General features: G+C 33.5%; 1 protein-coding gene across 1 annotated transcript; it reads left to right on the top strand.

The window, feature by feature from the left end:
• Positions 1 to 20,015: 20,015 nt before the first annotated feature.
• On the top strand, positions 20,016 to 21,887 carry LOC124821980 (uncharacterized). The gene has a single exon (XM_047293928.2). It carries the CDS (start codon positions 20,190 to 20,192, stop codon positions 21,696 to 21,698), a length of 1,509 nt encoding a protein of 502 aa, XP_047149884.1. The 5' UTR covers positions 20,016 to 20,189; the 3' UTR covers positions 21,699 to 21,887.
• The last annotated feature ends 3,565 nt before the right edge of the window (positions 21,888 to 25,452 follow it).

Below are 25,452 nucleotides of genomic sequence, written 5' to 3' on the forward strand. Positions count from 1 at the left end.
ACTAGACAATATGGAGATAAAAAGGTTAATCCTTTAAGAAGGACACAAAAGTCGTTTTAGAATGCATCCAGGCATGACTAAAATGTATCAAGATCTTAAAGAGTTTTTTTGTGGCCTAGAACGAAGAAGGAAGTAGCACAATTTGTAGCAGCTTGTTTAATGTGTCAGAAAGAAAAAGTGGAATACCAACCACATAGAGGAATGTTGCAGTAATTGGACATACCAGAGTGGAAATAGGATAACATTATTATGGATTTTGTTACTCATTTACCACGAATGGTGAAAGATCACGATGCTATCTGGGTTATCATAAGTCGATTGGCTAAAAGTGTTCACTTGTTAGCAATAAACCTGAGGATGTCAATGACTAAGTTGACACAATTGTTCATAAAAGAGATAGTAAGATTGCACAGTTGTGCTTCGAGCATTGTATCAGATAGAGACCTAAGGTTCACTTCAAGATTTTGACAAACTCTATAAGAAGCTATGGGCAGTAGGTTACGAATGAGTTCTGCCTATCATCCTCAAACCGATGGACAATCTGAAAGAACTATCTAGTTGTTAGAAGATTTATTGAAAACCTATGTATTGGATATTCTAGGTAGTCGAGTTGAAATACTTCCTCTTGTGGAATTGGCCTATAACAATAGTTTTCAAGCAAGTATTAGTATGAGACCTGATGAGTCTTTGTATGGCAGATGATGTCGAACTCCGTTGTACTGGTATCAGGATGGTGAAACAGTTGTAGTAGGACCTAAGTTACTACAACAAACCACATACAAAGTAAAGTTGATACGGGAAAGAATGAAAGCTTCTTAAAGTAGACGAAAGTGGTACGCTGATCAAAGGAGAAGACCGTTAGAGTTTGAAGTTGGGGATCATGTTTTCTTGCAGGTGACTTCAACCACGGGTGTGGGAAGAGCTCTTTGCTCGAGGAAACTTTCTCCTAAGTTCATTAGTCCATACCAATTTTTTAGACGAATTGGACTAGTTGCCTATGAGATTGCATTACCCCTTCAATCGGCCAATCTACATTCAGGTTTTCATGTTTCCTAACTAAGAAAGTATGTACTTGATCCTTCTCATATTTTAGAAGTGGAGGAGATTCAAATCCGAGAGGATGTTTCAGTAGAAATGCAACTAGTTGGTATAGAAGACCCTTAAATGAAACAACTTAGAGGAAAAACTATCAACTTAGTCAAAGTGGTTTGGGATAGGAGAACAAGTGACCCTACATGGGAACTAGAAGATATGAAAGAATCATACCCCTATTTGTTTTCTTAAAGTGTAGAATTTTTGAGGTAAAAATTTTTTGTTGCTGGGAAGAATTAAAGCCCATGAAAATATTCATCTTAGTAAATAGTAGTAATTTTCTCTTAGTATTATTATTAGTAGTAATAATTTTTATCGATAGAAAATATGATTAATAAGTTTTGTGGTAAGTTAAACAAAAAAATTTCGTAGTTTAGATGGTAACTATCTTGTAACACTTGGGACATAGGTTTAAACCTAATGGAATACATTTCTTCAAAATATATTTTTGTAAAATAAATAAAAAAATTAATAATAATAAAAAACAATCAAAACAAAGGAAAAACTAACTTTGGGTGCTCCAGGATGCCAAATCATCTTTCGGTGGATTGAAAATGTAATAATGATGGTGAATTATAATAATAATAATAAATGAATAAATAAAAAATGTTTTGATATGAGCATGTTGAATTTTTGTAAAACCTTAATCTCCATTTTGTTTACCGTTAGATTAAACTTACATTTTGCTATATGATTCCTGAGAGATATTAATATACTTTGACCGTCCATAATTTTAATTTAAAGTCTGTAATTAAAGAAATGAATTTTGAAAATCTCGAGTAAATTGACTACCATTTTATTTCTGTCTCAAAGTTACATGAGTAAAATTTTAATTCTCACTTAGTTTACTGTTAGATTAAACTGAAATATTTATATATGATTCCTGAATGATATTACTCCCTTTTCACCATTCAGATTTTTAATTAAAGATCTATACTTAAAAGTATAATTATCGCATTTTTGAGTAACCTAATTAACAAGGTAATTTTGGCCTGAAGTTACCCCAGTAAAAACTTTAATCCCCGCTTTGTTTACCATTAGATTGACCTGATAATTTGTATATGGTCGATGAGACATATAAAATCATCTTAACTATTCAGATTCTTAGTTTGATGGTTGTGTTTAGGGGAATTAACTTCGCATTTTAGATAAATCTGAAAACCACTTATATTCAGTTTTTAAGTTACCCTAGTAAAACTTCAATTTCAACCTAGTTATTCGTTAGATTAACCTAAAATTTTAATATATAGTTTCTAAGACATATTTAGTCATATTGACTGCTCAAATTTTTAATTGGATGTCTATGTTTAGAGAAATTGTTTTTCGTGTTTATTAGAAAACTCAATTCTATCTTAAATTCTATTTTTGAGTGAGTTAGGTAAAATTAAGATTCCCACTTCATTAACCGTTGGATCGAATTAAAACTTTTATAGTAGATTCTAAACATGTTGTTTACTTTGATCAGTCATATATGAAATTAAAGGCAATAATAAGAATAATCACCCCATATAAATCTATAACTCGTTAAATTGTTAATAATATTTGATCATATTAGGTGAAATTTTGAGTAATTTTATTTATTGATTTGTGTGCCTGATTGTATCATTGACTTAAAACATTATTCTATGTTAAGCTACGAATGTGATTTTTGATCAAATATGTATTGCATGATTAATGAGTTGATCAATATAAATGTGATGTGAGATTGGTCAAGGGTCTCATGGAGAGACTCTTTGGTTGTAAGTATTTAGTGTGCACGTTGATGTTGAGGGTCTTGTTGTTGGAGGTTATCTTGGTACTCTAATAATCATCCAGTTATGGTGAGAGGGGTAGGAGGTCCTATTCTATCTGCCGATTTTGGGCATAGGTGTTAACGGGCTAACCTTGTGGATGACATGGAGTGTTGCATTGAAAATGATTAAATTTATTATAATTACTGCATGATGATATGATTATTTTTATGGGAAGTAATATAATTAAGCATGTTTTATAAATAATTTATTACATGTTAGCTTAGCCCTACTTGTTTGTGTTTGTGTTGATATATATTTTGTGCGATGATCGTATAACATGTGTGTTATGTGGGAGTAGATGAGGGAATACTGTCTGATCCAGTGCAAGTGAGGAGAGAAGCCGAAGAATAATAGAGAAGAGTTCGAGTTATCTTTTTGAATGTTGTATTTGAAATTTGAAATTTAAATGTGTATCATGTGTGAAATCCTTTATATTTCCTTATGAATAACTCTATAATGCTACGATATGTCGATTATGAATTATCAAGTATGAGAAATTGGGATGTTACATGTTTCCACAACAGTTAGAGCTGCTGGAGAAGTCACCCTTTGTGGTTGACATAATTAAGATCTTGGAAAATCAGGCGAAGATGTAATAGAAGTTTATGGATTTTTGTAAGAGAAACGTTGAGGAAATGGATGTCCTGGAGGAGGAAAACTCTAGGCTGAGATGAAAGATTAAGGCCAATGTTGTTGCTAAGAAGGAGAAAGAGAAGGAGAAGGAAATTGTTGATAACACGATGTTCGTGTTGAGGAGCCATCACACTTACCCTGCATTCGACTTTGAAAGTGAGTTATGCCATGTTCTGAGGTTTCATCACTCTCTAGTAGTGGGTGAGAAGTGTCGCCACCCTTTTATTGATGACATTACTAAAACTCCCCCTCTCGGAGCATTAGAAGACCCTGACCTATCTTGGCCTCTTATACTCAATAAAGATATGGTTGTAGAGATCTTCTATCTTTCTTCAGTCTTCTTCAAAGAATTTTCTGTCTTGAACTTTGCCCTTGGCCTTTTTCTCACACTGTAAGCATCGAGTCTTCCATGTCTTCATGCACAAGACCTCTTCTTCCAAGAGCTTATTCTCATCGGCCCTTTGCTTCTCCTTATCAGCCTAAGATTTTTGTTCCTCTTCTCAGTCCTTTTTCTTGATTGCCAGTTCCTTCGCTATTTTCTTCTTCCCCTCCCATCTTAATTCTTTTTGGGCCATGTTGACTATCCGACGGTTGTGAATAACAGCCTGGCTCAGAAACTCTAGGAGTCCCCAAAACAACATCTTGGGTTAGAACTATCAACCACCTTCAACTAGTGCCTACAACTCAATAGAAACACTTTTGCGCATACGTATTAAGGGGCCTTTCAACTCCCCTAGATCAAATGACAAGTCTCTCGAGCCAACAGAGGTACTTGCACTGACCCCTTTTCCCTCACCTAAAAGTTTAGCTCTTAGCCTCTTTCTTTCCTTGCTAGTGTCCTTTGGTTTATAAGTACTTGTCTCTTCGTTCTAACACCCGACCTATGGATGTCGACCTCTACTTCCTAAATATTAGGGACATCAATCCTGCCCTCATCCTTTGCCTTCCCTTCCATTTGAGCTTTGATTTGGAGGAATAAGTTGTCCTCCCCCCAACCTTGGAAGCATGAGCCATGAAAACCTACAAATATAAAAAAAAAATGCTTAGATAAGATCAAAAAGTGCTCAATTAGACAATTTTCTTGACACTTACCCTTTAATGTTAAGACAAGGTCGTCTATAAGACTAATATGTCTAAACATCTTCATTTATTTTGAAGTTTAACAAAAAATAATAAATGAAATGAGCATATGACAAAATGTTATCTTTGAAAAAATAGTATAGTTGAAAGATAAGATTTGTTTTTGAAAAAGCTTTATGAAATCTAAATGCTTTGAGAAAAGCTTTAGTAAATGCACTAATGCATGGGCAAATGCACTATCAAACAATTTCCTTACAAAATGCATCAATGTGTTATGTGAGAGTCTTGATAAACATACTCATTATGAAGAATAAAAGAAAGAGAATTATAATTTGTTGGTATCGTTAGAATATGATATATAATGTATAAAATAAATTTATTACAAACTTACATTGTGGTTCTTACTACAGGGGTATGACCCTCTCGCCTTAAGGATTGTCTAGGACATTCTAAGGAGGTGAAATCACACATGACATAAAAATCAAGTTTCACCCAGAAAGGAAAATTATGTGCGCAAGAGGCAACATAGTTTATTAAGTGCAAAAATGTTGAGGTGACACCATTAAAAAGTTGAGGTGACATTCTAGGGAAGTATGCCAAAAATGTTCTATAAACACAAGGTTATGCCTCTACTTTCAACATATAATACTAGAGAGTATTAATTATTTATTTATCTATAATGCTTATAATAGCTATAGCAAGAGTCATAGGGGAGGTTTTGCAACTCTTTGAGCTTTGATTCTAGATAATCATGAGTGGTTGAATCTTCGAAATGGAAGGTTAGATGTAATTAATTAAATTTTCTATACTACTAAGTCTTTAATATTCACATCTTGTTCTTATAGTTTTTTGTTTGATTTGTGTTTATTATTTGGATGAGTTGACAAGTTATCATATTTCACTAATTTGGATTGAGTTGAAAAATTAATCTCTAATTGTGGTCAATTAAAACCATCACATTCTTACTGAAGACTCCCATAAAATCTAGAGGGTGTGCTATGTGTGAAAGTCTCACACAGTAAAATAAAGAGTGAATAAATCACATTGGATCTAAAATCCTTAGGTTATAGTGATTCAGGAACGAACCTAAATCTTCTAAAACATAAAACAAGGGTGTAATAAGCATGAAAAGATTGATGGTAGTATATAAGAAAAAGAAGAAAAAAAAGAAAAACAACCTCACCGTAGATTTAATATTAAAATTTTTATAATTTGAACTTAAGTCCATTTCATTATCAATAACTGATTTTTAAACACTATTTCATTGAATCTAAAAGTAAATATTGACCTTTTTTTGATAAATCTTTATCGATATAACATTTGTTGATACTACTGTGCATTAGTGCTATTGTTGGACATTGTCCGTTAAGAAAACCTCATTAGTATGATATGGGAGCAATGATAGGAACTAGGAGTGACAATTGCACGGGAAACGGGAAACTATAAGAAATATTCTAGAGAATCCATTTAACTTTTTTAAAAGTTTTCTTAAGTTCCTATTTTGTGTTTTGAAATAATTATTAGTTTATTTTAAATGTATGTTGAAACATAATATGGTCTAACAAGATGAATTAGTTTATCTCCAATTATTATTATCATAAAGACTTTATGATTATTAAGTATTTAATGAATGTATATTGGAAGAAATTTGGGTGGTTACAAGTAGAAAAAAAAAAGAAAACATCACAATCATAATTAATTAATTAAAAAGATTCAGAAGTCTAAATTACTAATTAAATTTTTTTATTAAAAGTTCTCTAAAAAAATCAATTGAGAATTTTTATCATAGCAATAAGGTTTTATTTTAATTAATTCTAATTTTATTTGAAAAGTTTCATCCATATACAGACGTCTTTTATTTATGATAATACATTATTTATTGTATAACAATGAATAAATAATGTGTGGCTGTTAGAAAGTGGTGATTGTAACAAAGGAAGCTCTCTTGAATACCCGTTTAACACGTGAAGATTTGTAATTAATGAATTTGTATTTGTTGGAAGTTTTGTTTCATATAGACACAGACACTCCAAGCCTAACTCATCCTTTTGTGAAAGAAAAACCCCACTTCACCAATCTATGATTCATATTTTACCCGTACCTTTGCCTTATCCCTGTGAACCCATCATCATCACTCAACCCTTTCTCCTTCCATTTCTGCAAAATTAATTCTCACTCGTACCATCTCACCACACTCAACGATACCATAAATTTACATTTGCTAATATCTTGACAGACATAAATTTATCTTTATTAGCATAACAACAAATGTAAATTTGGGCGCTTATTAAAAAGAAAATGATTTTTTTTTGGCACGAAACCGAAACTTGAAAAACAAAAATTTATCCAAAATAGAATATACATTTCAAATGTAACATTTCTAGTATATAAACATATATTTCCATCGTCAAAATAAATATATATTGAATAAAAGAGGTAATCTAACTTGAAACAAATCAAAACTTAATCTACATTTTGTAGGAGATAATTTGCCTAGTTTCTTCTTATCACTAGTGCGAATTGGGATACTAACGCGGCTAATATACTTCGGTTTATAGAAAACCGAAGCATATGAAAATGTGGTGACACTTTTGCAATTTTAGCGAAATTATAGGCCTCAGTTTCAAGAGAACCAAGGCATAATAGCTCTATTACCTCGGTTAAATAACCACCCGAGGCATATAACCCTTCAGATTTGACTTAATTCTAACCTTTCATATCACACCTTTTTGGAAATAGAGCTACTAACTCGGTTATCAGAAAAAACCGAAACACATAATGCTACAAAAAGCATAAAGTAAAACGTAGCCTCTGACACCTTTTTGGTCAGTGTGCTACTGCCTCGGTGGCCATGGCAACCGAGGCATATAATCTTAATTATTTTGAGTGCTGAAACCTTTAGGGTGCTACTGCCTCGCGTAAACACTTTCTTCGCGAACAATTTTCTTCTTTCTCTGCACTTTGCTCTCCACCACCACTACTCAGTCTCCACCACTGCTCGTGCCTCCCTCGTCGCGTCTCCACCGTCACGTTCGTCACGCCTCCGTCGCTGTGGTCGCCCCTCCTCCGTTGCGCCTTGTCACCAGTGCTCACGTTCTCCACCACTGCTCGCCTCCCTTGTTGCTCGCATTACCCCTCTTCACTGCAGATTGGTTTATTTAAATGAAAGTTTCTGACTTTAGTAGTTGCGTGGTAGTGAGGCGCTGCCCGACGACATTTGGCGTGGTGAAGGTAGTGCCTTTGGGTTTTGGTGCTTTTGATGATGGCACTCCTACTGACCCCGACGGTTTCCATGGAGATCTCGCCCACCCACTAGCTGTCATTGTCAAAGACGTCGACTTACTAGCAGAGCGTGAAGGAGGAAGAGGCGATGAAACGTGGCGCGACGACTCCGAGTAGAGGAGATCGAGAAGCTGTGATTCTCTCCGGCGAGATTGGGCGGCGAGTCAGGAGTTGTGACGCTGATGGCAATACTCACCGGCGACGTAGGTGGCAGGGCGTGAAGGAGGAAGCGGCGATGAAACACGGCGCGGCGGCTGCGAGTAGAGGAGATCGAGGAGGTGTGATTCTCTCCGACGAGATTGGGTGACGAGTCAGGAGCTGTGACGCTGATGACAATACTCGCCGGCGATGTAGGTAAGGTAATATGTTTGGTGGTTTTTTGGGTTTCTCTGTTCTACAGGTTTCAATTCACGTGCAATCCTCCTCTTCTTCTATTCTACAGGTTTCTTTGTTCTACGGGAATATCAATCCTCCTCTAGCAGTGGTGCAGGTCTTGGGCTTGCAATTTGTAAAAGGTAGGGGGAAACATCGAATAATATTTTGAATTTGCTGCAGTCTCTCAATTCTCAATATGCTAAATGGATTTTATTACAATAAGCGTAAATAATGATTGTCTTTCGTCTATTAAGTCTGACTCCTCCACAAAATTGATTCAAATTTGTAAACCTCATGGGAGGTCACATATGGATTGAGAGCAAGGGCCCTGGAAAAGGAAGCACAACTACATTTATTGTCTAAGTTGGGATCTGTGGCAATCCAAATCTGTCAGATCATCAAGCTACAAACAGAAGCCAAGCATATAGTGAAAGTGGTGGCCTCGCCAGATTTAAACCCTTCATCAAAGATGAAGATGACAATGGTTTTTCTACTCAACGTAATCAAAGAAGTTTCTAATATCCAAGACAGCAAAATTGCATACCTTCCATTTGCGGTCTGGAAAAATGGATGTGCCATTTGAAACTAAAAAATAAAATAAAATAAAAACACTCTACTGCTTGGGTTGTCTGTGAACCGAGGCAGAATCCGAACCCTTATGCCTCGGTTCCGAACCGAGTCAAAAAACCTACTCTTTTTAACTCGCCTGTATACGTCTCGGGGTTGGAACCGGTGCCTATAAGCGAAAATAACCGATGTCATTTTCCTTGACTGCACTAGTGTATATGGGTCATGTCTTCTTTTCATATGGCTAAGGGATCCTCGAAGACATAAAATAATGATAGAATGTTATTATGTAATAGAGTTCCTCAAACCATACAATTCATGCATGAGTTATAAGTGTTTACCGTTGTCTAGTCTTTAATAACTTCTATCCTTATGATAGTTTTTATTCGGTGCATGATGTAGTACCCACATTTGAAGGAACTACTTTTCCTATTTTCCTATTACACTAAAATAAAAGAAAGAAAAATTGATATCATACAACTTCTACACAATAATTAATTTAAGGGTTTAAAGGATATCTAACCTTAGGATATATATACTTTGAACTTTTCTTTGTATAGTCCTTTGTAATAACTGGTTTGTCCAAGCCACAACTCCCGTTAAATTGAATACATGTTAGTCATAATTGTTATATACTAATTGGACTATATGAAAATTGTAGCATTACCCTTGTAGTAAGGTCTTTAGTTCGTTGTTGGGTTTCTTATGAATAGAACAAAACCAAACAATCAAGCAATATTCAGGAATGAGGACTATTAATTGTCAATGAGACCTAAAATGAAGGAGAAATGGTTAATTCAATAATAAGACTAACGTTTCAATATATGGAGTCAAGTAAACATGTCTTAGCAAGGTGATAATCCATATTATATATTATTGGATTTAAGCCTTTGTGTTGTCAAATCTTTCAATTGTTTAGGGCTCAAAAAATCCATGCACTTGTAAGTAGCTTAGATCCACACTTATTACGTCCATTATCATGCTAAGTATACTCGACCTGATATAACATTTTTTTGTAAATTTGTTAGCAATATATAGTTCTTCACCTACAAGAAGACATTAGACTGAAGTAAAACATATACTTCGTTATCTTAAGGGTATTGTGAATGTGGGTTTATTTTATCCAAATTATTCAAAATCAGGTCTTATAGGTTATGTAGATGTGAGTTATATATTAGATCCTCACAATGGTCAATCACAAACAAGATATTTGTCCACATGTGGTCGCACAACGATTTCATGGCAGTTTATGAAACAAATCATAACAACAACAATGTCAAATCATGCAAAAAATTTCGCATTACATGAGGCAAGTCATGAATGTGTTTGTTTAAGATCTATAATTTAACATGCGCAACAAACTTGTGGTCTATCCTCGGGAAAAATGAAATCAAGAACCATATATGAAGATAATAATGCAATATTTCTCAATTGAAATACATATATAATAAATGGGACAAACAAAGCATATTCTTCCAAAATGCATTTTCACTCATAACTTTCAAAGAAGTGATAGTATAGAGATCCAAAAGATTCGTTCATGTAAAAATCTAGCAGATCTATTTACAAAGTCTTTGCCAATGAGAAATTTTGAACAATTGTTCACAAGATGAGACTCTATCATCTCAATGATGTGAGTTTACACGAAGGAGGAAAATAAAATATATGCTGAACAAACATTGTACAGAAGAATAAAGAATGAGGTACTCTTTTCTTTCACTATATTTTTATCCCAAAGGATATTTCCTAGTAAGCTTTTAACAGGAAAATTCTCTTATCAATCGACATTTAAGAGGAAATGTTATGAATTAATAGTTTTCCATTGCTTTTTCTACTGTTACTCTTATATTGATTACTCTTTATATGAGATTTAATATTTGTAAGCCTTGAATTATATATTTTGGATTGCATTTTGTATCTATATAAATAAGATTTTTTTTATCCTTTATTAATGAGACAAAAAATTAGTTCTTTATTGTATTCTCTTCTTCTTCTCTTCTAATCAGCTTTATACACAATAATTTTTTTATAGACTAAAAAAAATAATTGTTTCAAAAATTGAAGAATTAAAAGAATATTCAAACACATGATAAGTTTTAAAAGAATATAACAAAATTAAGTTTTTATTCTATCAATTCATAATAGAAATAAGTTTTGTTATATATTTAAGTTATATTTTGAATTAAATATTTTAATAATTTTAATAGCATAACTAAAATATTAAATAATTTAGTTGATGTTATAACTTTTATTTATTTTAAATACCTATAATATGTTTTAAACTTAATAAACATTAAATGAGGCTAAAATGGAACAAATAAAACTAAAGTAAACACATTGTACAGAATAGTTAGTAACATGCTATTAGTATAGTTAGAATAGGATAATTTAAGTAATCTTTTAATTTTGAATCTTGTAGTTTTCTTAAAATAAAAATTACTTATGAGTATAGTTTGTTTATTTGATTGAGTAAAACATAAATAAAGAAATAATACAGGGATGATTATTAGGACTTATGAATATGGTTAGTTTATTTAATAGAATAAAACATAAATAAAGAAATAATACAAAACAGTGAGGGTGATCAAGATTGAAGGTCAATAACAGTAAGTTAAGATCGAAAGTTGAAACGGATGAGACTGGTCTCGAGTTGTATGTCAAGATGGTCTATTTCGGACATGAAGAATGAAACGAGCTCCTAGAAACAAAATTCTAAACAAGTTGATCCAGATCGAAGATCGAGATTACATGATCTCGACTAAACTTCGAAATGGACAAGGTCAAACCACATGTTAAAATTGGTCAGTCCGGTTCTAAGGTTATAGTAGTCAGTCTGGATCAAAGATCAAAACATGTTTATTCATACAAAAGATAAAAATGAGTTGGTCTAAATTGAAAGTGTAATAAAAGTTTTGATAAATTAATATTTTTTCTGTTTAAAAAGAAACACATGGATTGGCTCGGCTCACATCATTTTTTTAAGCATTTTAATCGTGTAAAATTTTTCAATAGTAGACTTTATGATCTCTGAGTTTTTGTAGCCCTAGTCCAAGGCCAAATGCTATGGGAACCAAATTAATATATATATAGTGACAGTGGATTGTAACAAAGAAAGAGAATGTGATTTGTTTACACCGGAAAATTGTAAGCTCACACACACATATACCATGCAATCCATGTCATCATCCCATAGTCAATGCCACGTCATAATAGTAGCCACTACCACCATGACAATTATGAACACAACCACTACCATAACTATTTCTTCTAATATGATAGTTTTCTGTTCTGAAGTGTTTTTCATGTTGTTATTTTCAACCTAGAAACCAGATTATTTATTTGTCTTTTTTTTTTATCAATACGGGCTTAGAAAAAGAGTACTTTAATTATCCAGTTCCTTTTAAAAAGCGGGTTTAACCAACTGCGCGGGTGGGACCGACCTATTTATCCATCTTAGAGTGTTTTATCCTACACTTCCATATCTTACATTTCTAAAAATTCCATTTTAACCTTCTGACATATACACCTTTAACTTTTCTAAAAATTTTATTTTCTAATAAATATATTTTTATTTTCTTTTCTCTTATTAAAGACACTTTAATAAATACTTTATTAATTTTTTTACCTTTCTTATTAAAATCACTTCACACTATCTTAATAATAATCTAATTTAATTTAAAATTTAAATATTATTTAATATAATTTTATATTTTAATAATTATTAAAATATAATTTATATTATAATAATAGTTATATTAAAAAAATAAAAATAATAATAATAATAGAAATAAAGATTAAAAAATGAAATAATAATAATAATAATATAAAATTTGATTTGATTTATTAATATATATTACAGCATATTAAAATATTAAAATAAATTAAACAGTTATTAAATTTTAAATAGAAACAAAAATTTTAATATGTTAACAGTTTTTCTTATTTAAAATTTAATAAATATTTAATTTAATTGAAAATTATAATATTATTTATTATATTTTTATATTTTAATAATTATTAAAATATAATATATTTTTATAATAGTTTTACTGAAATTACTAAAAATAATAATAATAATAAAAATAAATATTTAAATATGTTAAATTATATTAAATTAAATTAAATAATTATTAAAATTAAATAAAAAATAAAATTTTAAAAAGATTTTTAATCGGATATGCATATCCGACTCGTATATTATCGGATCTATATATCCGATTAACAAATTTTAAATTTATATTTTATTTAAATATTTTTAATGTGATTTTGAATACCATTTTTATTTTCATTATTATTATTTTTATTTTAGTTATTTTATTTTACATTTTTAATAAAATTATTATAAAATATAAATAATATTTTAATAATTATTAAATTAGAAAAATATAATAAATAATATTATTATTTTTAATTAAATTAAATATTTATTAAATTTTAAATAAAGAACTATTAACATATTTTACGTTATCCAATAAATCACCAAATAATGCTTTTTGTTCCAGGCCCATCTACAACTGTAAAAGGGAAAACACTGGAGGACTTTGGATGAAGGGAGGAGACCCAAAATCTGGATTCACCATATTACAGTTCGGACAACTTCTTCCTACACCTCCATACATTTCTTTCTGTACCCTTATTATAAAAGATTCAGATTTTATCCTTTTCTGGATTGTGCAATTTAGAGATAAAAAATAATTTTTGAATTATGCAATTTGGAAGTCCTTTTTTTCTTAAAAAGACTTCTATATTGTGGTATCCAGAAGTCAGATGATTTTTGGATTGTACAATTCTCCCACTTCTAAAAGTTACTCTTAGCTTCCAAATTGTGCAATGCAGAAACTATCTTTTGAAAAGAAAAAAAGAAACTTTTTAATTGTGAAACTTAAAAAGACAAAAATAACTTTCGAATCATTCAATTTATAAAAAAATTTACTTATATAATTGTAAAGTCATTTCTACATTCAATCCAAAATTAACAAAGTAGAAAGTTTTTATATGACAGATGGAGGTGCAGGAAAAAGTTGCCTATAAGTATTTAAATGGGTGTTGAGTTCGATATTCTAGTTTTTATTCCTACACCACACCACTATCATTGTAACTTTTATCACCGTTGCTGGGAAGGAACGTGTAATGGAAAAAACACATTTTGAAAAGCTCTTTTCCAAATGCATTTTATTAATTAGAAAAAAACACTTCTACACTGCGTAATAGAAGATTTTCATAACTGGTAATCTAAATGTCAAAATGCCGGAGGCGCACTTAAAAATATAGAAAGGGTAGATTTACAAGGTTTGATAAATTAGCTTGATCGTTATTGTTGGATACAAAGTCTTACATCAAATAAAATAAGAGATGAACATGAATTTATATATACATAAGATACGTTTTTTCGTAAGAGACATTTTGAAATGGTACCAAAAGCAAATCCATAAGGGCTTAGCCCAAAGTGAACAATATTTTATCAGTAGAAAAACTGTGTTCAAATTAAAAAAAAAGTTTGTTTTTTAAATATATGATTGTCCCTTTTATATATATATATATATATATATATATATATATATATATGATTTTATACATTTGAATATTTTATTATTAAAAGTTAAATTATAAATAAAATTTTATTAAAATGAGTTTCATTTTATAGAATTTTTATTTTTCTAAAACTTTATATAGGGTATAAGGAGTGGTAGAGCGGTCATTATCTACAACTATTCCATTCCAATCAACGAAGGTTGGTCAGAACAAATTGTTTTATTTACGTTGGGCTAGCACATAAGTCATTGGGCCGCGGTAAGACAAGCTTCCGAGTTATTTATGATGGGCCATACTTTAGCCAGTATTTATATTATGGTTGGGTTAATAATCCAGCAGGTAATAAAATAATACCATAATGATTAAAGAATATTAATTAAGGATATCTGATTAAATATATTGATAAACTGTTTACGAGTAACTGACCAAGTCTAAAGGTAAGTTTATTTTTATTCTATTGGATCTGTGCTAAGTGTGGGATAACTTATAAATACAAGATTAAGTCTAAAAGGCAAGTACGCTTGACAAAATTTCAAAGATTGGATTTAGAATAACTCACTGAACTATGCCTAACTTCAGCGTCAAAGTGCCTTTTATAGGTACCTCCCCCTTAGTCAAGAGTAAAAGCAAGCGGAGTAGAGGATTCAAGCATCGAAAGACAGGAAAGCTACATCAGAATGGTACGTTTCTCAGTCCTACACATATCCATACAGAAACATTTTGGCGTCCACCGTGGGGCGAGGGAGAAGCAGAAGAAACCCAATGGTGACCACGAGAAACATGGAGGAGCAACAAAGCACCAAAGAGCTTATAAGAGATATGCAAGTACAAATGCAAGCACATTTGTTAGAGATGCAACGGAAGCACGGGGAGGAAATCGCGGCACTAAGGGCGGAACATGCTCATGCTGAGCAACCCGCTCAACATACGGCATCAACAACCCAACAAGTTCACAACCGCGATAGTGACCATGAGGCAAGTCAAAATCAACAATCGTCCCACCACACCAATTTGAATGGCCAGGAAAGAAGGGAAGCAAATAACGAAATAACACATAACCCGACGCCTTTGCGAACCGTTCGGCCTACCAATTTACTTCCCTTCACGGCTGCTATCATACAAACTCATATGCCGGAAAAAGCTCCTCTTACATTGGATAAATATGATGGTTCAACTGATCCAGACGATCACCTCAGGACGTTCGTTAACGCAATGGCGTTCTATACGAACAACGATCTGGTCATGTGCAGAGCTTTTTCATTATCACTCAAGGAGGAGGCATTAGCATGGTACAACACCCTTCTCCCAAACATAGTGGATTGTTTCGCTACTGTTGAAACTCTTTCTCGAAAACAATACGCGTCCAGTCGGGTATAAGAGCTAACGCCGGCGAAATTAGTAAACATCAAACAAGAAAAGGAGAAAACCTTGAAGGCCTTTATGAAAAGATATAATGAAACCGCACGACGAGTTAAAGATATCAATCACACTTTTATCATCAACAATTTGCCTTCATGCCTAAGGACAAGATCGTTTGCTGAAAAATTTATATGCACAACCGTCCAAAACTATTGACGAACTCCAAGAAAGAATTGTCGAGTTTATTCGTATTGAAGATATTAGAAACTCAAGGAAAAACCAACAATAGGAAGCCTCTACAGGTGGAAACAAGAAGGAAGGGAAGCGATCGTTCGGCAATAACGACAAAAACGGAGGGTAGCCTCGGAGGGATACTCCTCAGATACCCAAAGTTTAATCACTATACCTCCCTCAATGCACCTAGGGCGAAGGTTCTCGAAGAAGCCCTTAACACTGAACTTCTCACATTCCGAAAGAAACCAACTCCTAAAAATGCAAACGAGAGGAAGAGCTGTCATTTCCATCAGAATCGTGGCCATACCACAGAGGAATGCGTTACGTTGAAAGATGAAATAGAAAGGCTCATCCAAGCAGGCCATCTGAGTAAATATGTAAAAGAAGAAAAGGTCCAAGTAAGAAGTCCCCTCCCCCCCTAGGGAAAAATATCTACGCAGAAGCCCCGAACGATCGTACCAAAATGATGACCGAAGACGGAGGCGCAGTTGTAGCCGCAGTCGCGGTCACAATCACGGGCGTGAGCGATCGGTTCACGGGCATATCAATACCATTTATGGAGGCTTCGTAGGAGGAGGAACATCCTCCTCGGCCCGCAAAACGCACCTAAGGACCTTGAAAATTGTTCACATGGTGGATAGAAAGTCTTGATCTTTGCCACCTATTACCTTTACTAATGAAGACTTCCATTCCCCTAACTCTGATCAAGATGATCCCATGGTCATCACAACCGAAATAGCTCGATACAATGTCAATAAGGTGTTGTCAAGGCAGTTCAATCAACATCTTATATTGGAAAACATTCCTAAAAATGGATTTATCTGAAGATATAATAGCCCCATTCAATGAACAAATTGTGGGGTTCGCAAGAGAAAGAGTCGATACTCGAGGATATTTAGGCTTGAGGACTCGACTTGGAACATGTAGAGAGGTGAAAGAGCTCAGAATAAGATTCTTACTAATAGAAGCAAATACTTCGTATAATGTCTTATTGGGACGACCATGTTTGAACGCTTTCAGAGTTATGGTATCCACCCCTCATCTGACCATGAAGTTTCCTTTCGGACAAAGGAACCATATGTACTGTGCGGGCGGATCAATCGAGAATGTTATGTTGATGGCTTAAAAGTCATACCTTTCATTCCCCCTAGAAAGAGCAGGGCAGCAGAAACTGCTGCAGTTGATCTCGACCCGCGAATAAACATCGGTGACCGCATACAACCTCAAGCAGATATTAAGCAATTTGTGCTTGGGAAAAACAAGTCATGGGTGACATCTATAAGAGGAAGGCTAGAAGAGACTGACGAAGAAAATATGGGGAAACTTTTGAAAGCTAATGCGGATTTGTTCGCCTGGGATTCATCTGAGCGTTATGACACACAAACTAGCCATATTCGAGGAAGCACGCTGGTGGCTCAGAAGAAACGAAGGTTCTGCGAAGAGAAGAGAAATGATATACAAGCGGAGGTTACCAAACTCCTTGAGGAAAGATTCATTCCGGAGGTAACATATACTACATGGTTGGCAAATGTAGTCATGGTCAAAAAATCAAATGGCTAATGGAGGATGTGTGTCGACTTCACAGAGTTAAACAAAGCATGCCCTAAAGACTCTTACCCCCTTTCCAGTGTTGATAGATTGGTAGATGGTGCTTCGAGTCATGAAGTGCTAAGCTTTCTATATGCCTACTCGGGGTATAATCAAATCCCTATGTTTGCACCAGATCAAGAAAAGATAGCTTTCATAACTGAACGAGCCAATTTCTGTTAAGAAGTAATGTCGTTCGATATAAAAAATGATGGAGCCACTTACCAACGTTTAATAGACAAAATATTTCATCATCAGATAAGAAGATGTATGGAAGTATACGTCGACGACATGGTAGTCAGGAGTTAGTCCATGAAGCAACACCTCCAAGACTTGGAGGAAGTTTTTCTACAAGTACGAAGGTATGGTATGCGGTTAAATCCTTCTAAATGCACTTTCGATGTATCTGTCGAGAACTTTTTGGGATTCATGTTAACCTCTCAGAGAATTGAGGCCAATCCGGACAAATGCCATGCGGTCTTGAAAATGAGAAGTCCTACCAATTTAAAGGAAACACAACGCTTAGTTGGCAGGTTGACATCCTTGTCACGTTTTATCCCGCGACTAGCCGAGCATGTTAAACCTATTCTTAAGAATATGAAAAAGGGGATCACCCAGCAGTGAGATGAACAATGTGAAAAGGCTTTTGATAAAGTGAAGGACATCTTGGCTAATCCTCCTGTAGTGGCCCGACCAATGCAAGGACATTATTTACAGTTGTACATTGTTGCGTCAAACAGCACAGTCAACACAACCCTCATTCATCGAGTTGATTGTCATAAGTTGTCATGATAAAATAAAAATTGGATTATTTTAACTTAGAATTCCAAAAGGTTCTCACATATAGAAATCTCATTTTTTGTGAAACACATATATCATTTTATTACAAAGTGTTTCCTTTTTATAAGATGAAATAGGCAAGACTCTCTGAATTCCACATTAATTTTCAATAAGTACTTTTTAATACCCATTAACATTGTATTTAATTCTTATTATATGAATCATTATTTCTTATATTTAATTAAAAGGTAAAAATTACAAAGAAAACTCAAAATACCCGTCAATATCCTACCATTTCTTCCTTTTCCAAGTACATTAATCCTCTAATGTTACGAATATACTTCTCCTAAGAGAAACATAATATTAGGATTAAATATCATCATTTTATTAATTTTTCAATTTAGAATTAGAATCAGTGAACACACTATTAATTGAAACATAATATTAGGATTAAATATCATCATTTTATTAATTTTTCAATTTAGAATTAGAATCAGTGAACACACTATTAATTGATTAAGACCAAATAATTGTTGCAACATCTAACTAAAAGTTATTATGGACAAAACAATAATATTTGCATAAAACACATAATCTTTATCATTATACTTTCCTTCCTTTTTCTTTGTCACTTCTTTTTCTTTTTATTTCCTTTTCCTTTTCTTCTAAAATTTTATCTTGAATTTCTTTTTCTCTCGACTCTTTCTTTAATTTATTTTTCTCTTAACTCTTTTACTTTGATTTCTTTTCTCTCAACTCTTTTTTTTATTTCTTTTTCTCTCAACTCCTTTTTTTTCTCTCAACTCCTTTATGTTGATTTCATTTTCTCGCAATTCCTTTTTTCTTTAATTTCTTTTTCTCTTAACTCCTCTTCAATTTCTTTCTCTCTCAACTCTTTTTCTTTAATATTTTTCTCTCTCTCCACTCATTTTCTTTAACTTCTTTGGAAAACGCAAAATGAAATTTGTATAAAACTCAAATATTATCTTTTGTTGCACTATCTAAACTTCCATCCATCAATCAATGACCAACAGAGTTCGAGCCACAAAAGAAAGAGCGAAAAATGTAAAAAGACAACGAAACCAAAAAAATCTTTTTGCATCTTTATTGGTCCCAAAATTGGTTGATGGTATAATCATAAACTGACTAAACCAATGAGAGAAGGACTTGAAAACCTAACAATATAAACATGTGTTAAAATAGTAAGAGGGGTAGAAAAGTCAATTTGGTGAAAGTTTGTTTGTTTATATTGTTATAGGTAAAATATACTAAAATTACAAAAGAAAATTATTTTATTCATATTTAAAAAAATTAAAGAAACCAAGATTTTTCACTGAAATTTAAACAACTAAGGAGTGTAAAGTTGTAAAAAAGGTGAAAATGGGGCAATCTTATTTTATCCACACTCTAAGATACTGGTAAACATAATTTCCTGCTGTCTCTATAAGATGACTTTGCCTGCAGGAGCAATCATATGCTCTCTGTGTTTTAGTAACAAGTATTACATCGACCAATCAATTGATTCTGTTTCTGCTACCGCATACGAATTCAACACCTCACCAACACAGTCTCTTGATGTGTGTGCCATTGGCTATTGCCAAATCAAAGTGAGAGAGCATCGTAACTACCATGGAATGAAGCGCACAATAAAACTAACAAAGCCAAATTTAAAAAATAAATAAATAAAAAGGGATTAAAATAAAAACATCGATTGGCTCCGCCGCAGCTCAGCACTAACAAAGAGCATTCATGTGGATGTGATATCATTTGATTTCAGTTATTACCGTATGATATGACGAAACTGCCCTCGCCCACCACACCCTGAATCTCTAACTCCGTGTCCTTTCTTGTCCGTTTCCAAGAGTGAGAGCCACCATGGACAGCAGCGGTGGAGGAAACCGAGCGGAGGCGGAGCGGTGGCTGTACACTGCGAACAAGCTGTTGACCGCGAGGGACCTGCACGGGGCGCGCTCCTTCGCGATCCGCGCGCGCGAGTCCGACCCGACTTATGAGGCCTCCGAGCACCTCCTGACGGTGATCGACACGCTCCTGGCGGGAGAGTCGCGAATCAACGACCACCACTGCGACTGGTACGGGATCCTCCAAATCCTCCGCTACACCACCAACATGGACCACATCTCCTCCCAGTATCGCCGCCTCGCTCATCTCCTCGATCCCAGCCGCAACCTCTTCGCCTTCGCCAGCCACGCCTTGTCCCTCGTCAACGACGCCTGGTCCGTACTCTCTAATCCTGCCAAGAAAGCCATGTACGACACCGATCTCCGGCTGCTCACAACTCCGCCGCCGCAGGCCCCGTCGCGTCCTCTTCCTCCTGCACAGCCCCAACCCACGCCCAGGCGAAACCCTAGATCGAGGGATGATTCGGCTGAGACGACTCGGCCGAACTCCAATCGTACCGAGTCCGCTGAGTCGACTCGGCAGACCGGAACCGTCGAAACCGACGGTGGAACGAGTTTCTGGACCTCGTGCCCTTACTGTTACGTTTTGTATGAATACCCAAAGGGGTACGAGGAGTGTACCTTGAGGTGTCAGAGTTGCCGAAGAGGGTTTCATGCGGTGGTGATACGGTCGCCACCGCCGTTGAATGGGAAAGACGGTTCCTATTGCAGTTGGGGTTTTTTCCCGTTGGGATTTTCTGGGGATTCGAAGGACGTGAACGGGTTATCCTCCAATTGGAACCCGTTTTCCCCTTTGTTTCCTTGCCCTTTGAAGGGGTCGTCCTATAGTAAGCCTAAGAGGAACTGGGATTACTATGATGAAGAGGCTGCCGCCGCGTTTATCGAGTTATCCGATCCCAGTGACGACGATTCCGGGGATGGAGACTGGAGGGTTGTGAAGAGGAGTGGGAGGAAGAAGACTAGAGTTAATAAAGATTCTGGTGATAGAAGGAGGGAAACTGTGGGGAGAGCTAGGAGGGGTGTCCATACAGGGCATGAGAATGTGGGTTCAGGTGATCCTGTTACAGCTGCTGGTGCTACTGCTACTGCTAGTGTCAAAGCTAATTCTAGTGCCAAATCTAATGCTAATGCCAAAGTCAATGCTAATACCAAAGTCAATGCTAATGCCAAAGTTAATGCTGCCTCTCCTATGCCTTCTGGTGCAAGGGCGGAGTCTAGTAAGAAGACTGCGTTGGGTGGTTCGAGAAGGAGGGGTGCTGGAAACTTGGGAAAGTTGGATTTGAATGTGGAGTTCAGCAATGAGGTGGAGGAGCCTTCCCGTGGAGTGCGCGATCGTGAAGGGAATGCTGCTGGACATGCTGAGGATAATATTGAAGGGATTGGGTTTTTTGAAGGCCTTGATGAGTTCCTCAGTAGCTTGCCCATTCTCAATGTTGTGGCAGATGATAAGGTTAAGGGTCATTAGTCTTATAGATGCATCTTTTTTCCTGAGTGTTGTAGAATTTAGATGTTGTTACTTTTATGTTTGTACCAGATGCATAAAATGATGCTGAGCTATTGTGAATTCTTGTCATTGTTAAATTATATAATAATTTCCGGCAATGTGTCTACTTTAGTTTTGAACTATTTGAGGAGGATTACTTTGTTTTCTGTAGATTATGGCTTTATGATTGAGGAATACATACATATATATATATATATACATACATACATATATATATACATACATATCTATATATATATATATATATATATATATGTATATATATATATATGTATGTATATATATATATATATATAGTTGTTGATTAATGTTTTGATCATGTACACACACTCATTAATAATGCATGTGAGAGTTTGCTTTGGACTTTCCCTTAGTTCTTTAGTGCAGACTGTGTTTGACAACCCTAATGCATAATGTAAGTATTACCCGTTGGTGCCAAACTCCTAATTTTTTGCAATTAACTTGTATCTAAAACAAGTTTTAATCCATTTTAAATGTTTCTGTTTCAATTTTGTTTGATTTGTTTTTTGTGCTGTTGTTTCTTCTGCCCTGTTGTGTGGCTTAGCTCTCTAGTTTTGAAAGGAAAAACATTTTTGGGTTAAAAGTTCACTTGTTGGTTCTTGTTTCTTTTAGTTTAATGTGTTCGATTAACAATGAAATGCATTGACAGAGTCTGTAATTCTCAAAAAACATTTATCCTGGAGTTTAAAAGTTGAGGCCACCCGTCATTGCATAGTGTTTTTTTTTTTCTTTTCATCACATTTCAATCATACTCTGTTTTATATAGACTTTAAAACATCTTGTTTTAAAAAGAAATTTTATATGGTTTAGTTACCTGATTCAGCATTTTCAATGCTCTAACGTTCTGTAGTTTGGTCGAGACCTATAGTTGTGCATCTAAACAAAGTTATACTTTCTTTTACCATTTCACACATCAGGAGTTGTCTATAAATGACAGTGATGAAGAAGGCTAAGAGGTGCTAAACGAATTTGGAAGAATGGTCTTGCTTTATTAGCTTTTTTTTTATGATGTTTTCATTCTCCCCGTAGTTTATATTTGCTCTGAAAGCTTGACTTCAAATGTAATCCGCAATAGTGAATGTGTACCCAATATAAACTGCCATTGATCTTACGGCAGTAGCAAAGTCATAAAAAAGAATCACAACTGCCGCAAAAGACCGCGAATACACTACTCTTTCAATTTAGACCTAATTATCGATAAGAGCAAAACCTAATTTGGTATTGTCCCTTTAGACCTTCAAAATATATTAAAAAACTTAATATAATTTAAAATATTGAAATCAATACATATAAATATATTTTGAAAACATATCAGCGAGAAAATATAAATTAAAAGCAGCAGACCATATCTGATTTTAAAGTAGATGGTGATTTTTACTATTTTCACCTACATTAGAAAAACTAAAATATAATTTAAAATAAAGAATAGACTTTTAAAATTTAAATTATTTTAATTTTAAATATAATAATTTGAAATATAAATTATAACATATGTAAATATTTTAATAAAATAAAGTACCTTTTAATTTTTAAAATATAATTATTATTTAATTATTGGAGTTGGTCCATAAATTTAAGGATTTTAAGGACTAGCTTTTATGAGCAAATACAGGTGTTTGAAATAATTTGAGAGGTGATAATTCAATTTAAATTATGTTGAAGTTATAACTTATTTAAATTTGATTAAAGGTTAAAATCCAATAAAATGTTATAAAATCATCTATGAACACACGATATAGGATAAACTACCTTTGAAAGACGGTATTATTTATGGTCCACATAAATCATAAAGATCAACTGAAGCTTTTTTTTTTTTTCCTTCCTCACTGTTTTCAGATAAGATTTTTGGTGTTGCTTTCAAATCTAACGTTTGGCAATAAGGAAGATACACATCTAAATTTGGTAAACTATTCACCAATTATTTTGGTTGAACTAATAACAATCATTGATGATGATAGTAACAAAACATGTTATGCCTGATATTCTCTTTAATTGGAATAGCAGCATGTTCTTTCTATAACAGATTAAGGTGGAGTTCTTCCTCTCATCTTCACCTTGAGCATTTCTTTACCAAAGACACATTTTTTTTTATCAAACAATATTAGTCTTCATGATAAACTTTATATCCATCCTCCACTTCACCAACACTTAATAGATTTTGGTCAAATTTTTGTAACATACATCACTTCGGCGATAAATTTTCTTTCAAAACAACTTTCAATTGCAATAGCATTTTTTCCTTAACCACTATATGTTATCTATTTCCAATTCTGACATTTGAAGTTTCTATGCTTTTAATTCCTTGAATTACTCCTCGTCATGAATCATGATAAGGTTACTTTAATCACTGTCAATTAAATAACTTTCATGCATAATCAACAATCAATTAAATTTCTTCTAGAGAAAGAGGTACTACTAAAGAGTTATCCTCCTCCTCTTTATCAACAATCCATCATGCATAATCATCATTAATATATGCTTCAAGACTAACATTCTTGTTTCTTCTTAACAAAATTCATCTTCCTGGTGTCTCTTTCAAATATTAGACAATCCTAAGAACAACTTGTAAATGAGCTTCCATCAATTATAGAGACTTTTTTTTTAATTAGGCTTAATTACTTATTTGGTTGAAACGCTTCAAGTTAGCCCTCTCTTTTAAAAAAGTTTCAATTGTGCCCTAACTTTTGAAAAAAGTTTCAATTGCGTATTAACTTTTGAATAAATGTCTCAGTTAGATCCACTTTAAAAAATTACTAATAGCATTAATGGTATGCCATGTGTCCTAACTTTTGAATAAATGTCTCCATTAGGTTCTCTTAAAAAAAATTACTAATAACGTAACAGCATGTCACGTGACAATTACTAATATTTATTTTTGTTTATGTTTTAAATTTGTTTACAAAAAATTTTGTTGCCATGTGTCAAGTTCTTAATGTGACACGTGATATTGTCAATGTCATGTTGCAAGGTACTACCACATGTTAGTGTTAATGTCTAAGTGTTATTGTCTTGATTTCAATTTAGTCCTTGTATATGTCTCTTTAATTCAATTTAGTCCTAATTTTTCTCAAAATGGAGCAATATTGTTCCTCTCTAAATTGAGACAAAATTTATTATTTGTATAAATGTTATACTAATATATTTATTAAAAATTACTTTTTAACATAAATGACAGGAAAGTAGAAACACATCATAAGCATCAATCTTTATTTAGTCTCCCAATTAAACAAAAGTTTAAGGATGTAAATATATGATACTTTCATTTAGTACTTTCTTTTTTACATCATGTATGTATTAAAGATATATTACACTTGTTAAGACAAGATTGTTGATAATATCTAAACGCTCTTATATATTTTAAAGTTTAACAAAATATTAAACGAAATGAGCATGTGATAGTGTTATCATTAGAATAACAATATATTTAAGATATAATTGATTCGTGAAAATGCTTTGAAAAACCTCAATACCTTAAAGAAAGCCTTAGTAGAAAACACCTAGTATGAACATTCGCACCACCAAACTAATTAGTGCATCAATGAAAGTCTTGTTGAATGCAACGAATGATATACATCACTAGGTGATGATCAAACAAACTCTTAATATGTCTTGATAGATAAAAGTGTCAAAAGATGTTTTTGGAAAGAACGTTAAAAATCTCAAATGGTATTCCAAAAGCTTGTGTTAAAAGACA

Source organism: Vigna umbellata, chromosome 1, assembly GCF_029865625.1.
Source record: "Vigna umbellata cultivar VRB3 chromosome 1, Vumbellata_1.0, whole genome shotgun sequence".
NCBI lineage: Eukaryota > Viridiplantae > Streptophyta > Magnoliopsida > Fabales > Fabaceae > Vigna > Vigna umbellata.

Excerpts from the sequence above, each read along its gene's own strand:
- LOC124821980 (XM_047293928.2), top strand. The coding sequence starts at position 20,190 with ATGGACAGCAGCGGTGGAGGAAACCGAGCGGAGGCGGAGCGGTGGCTG.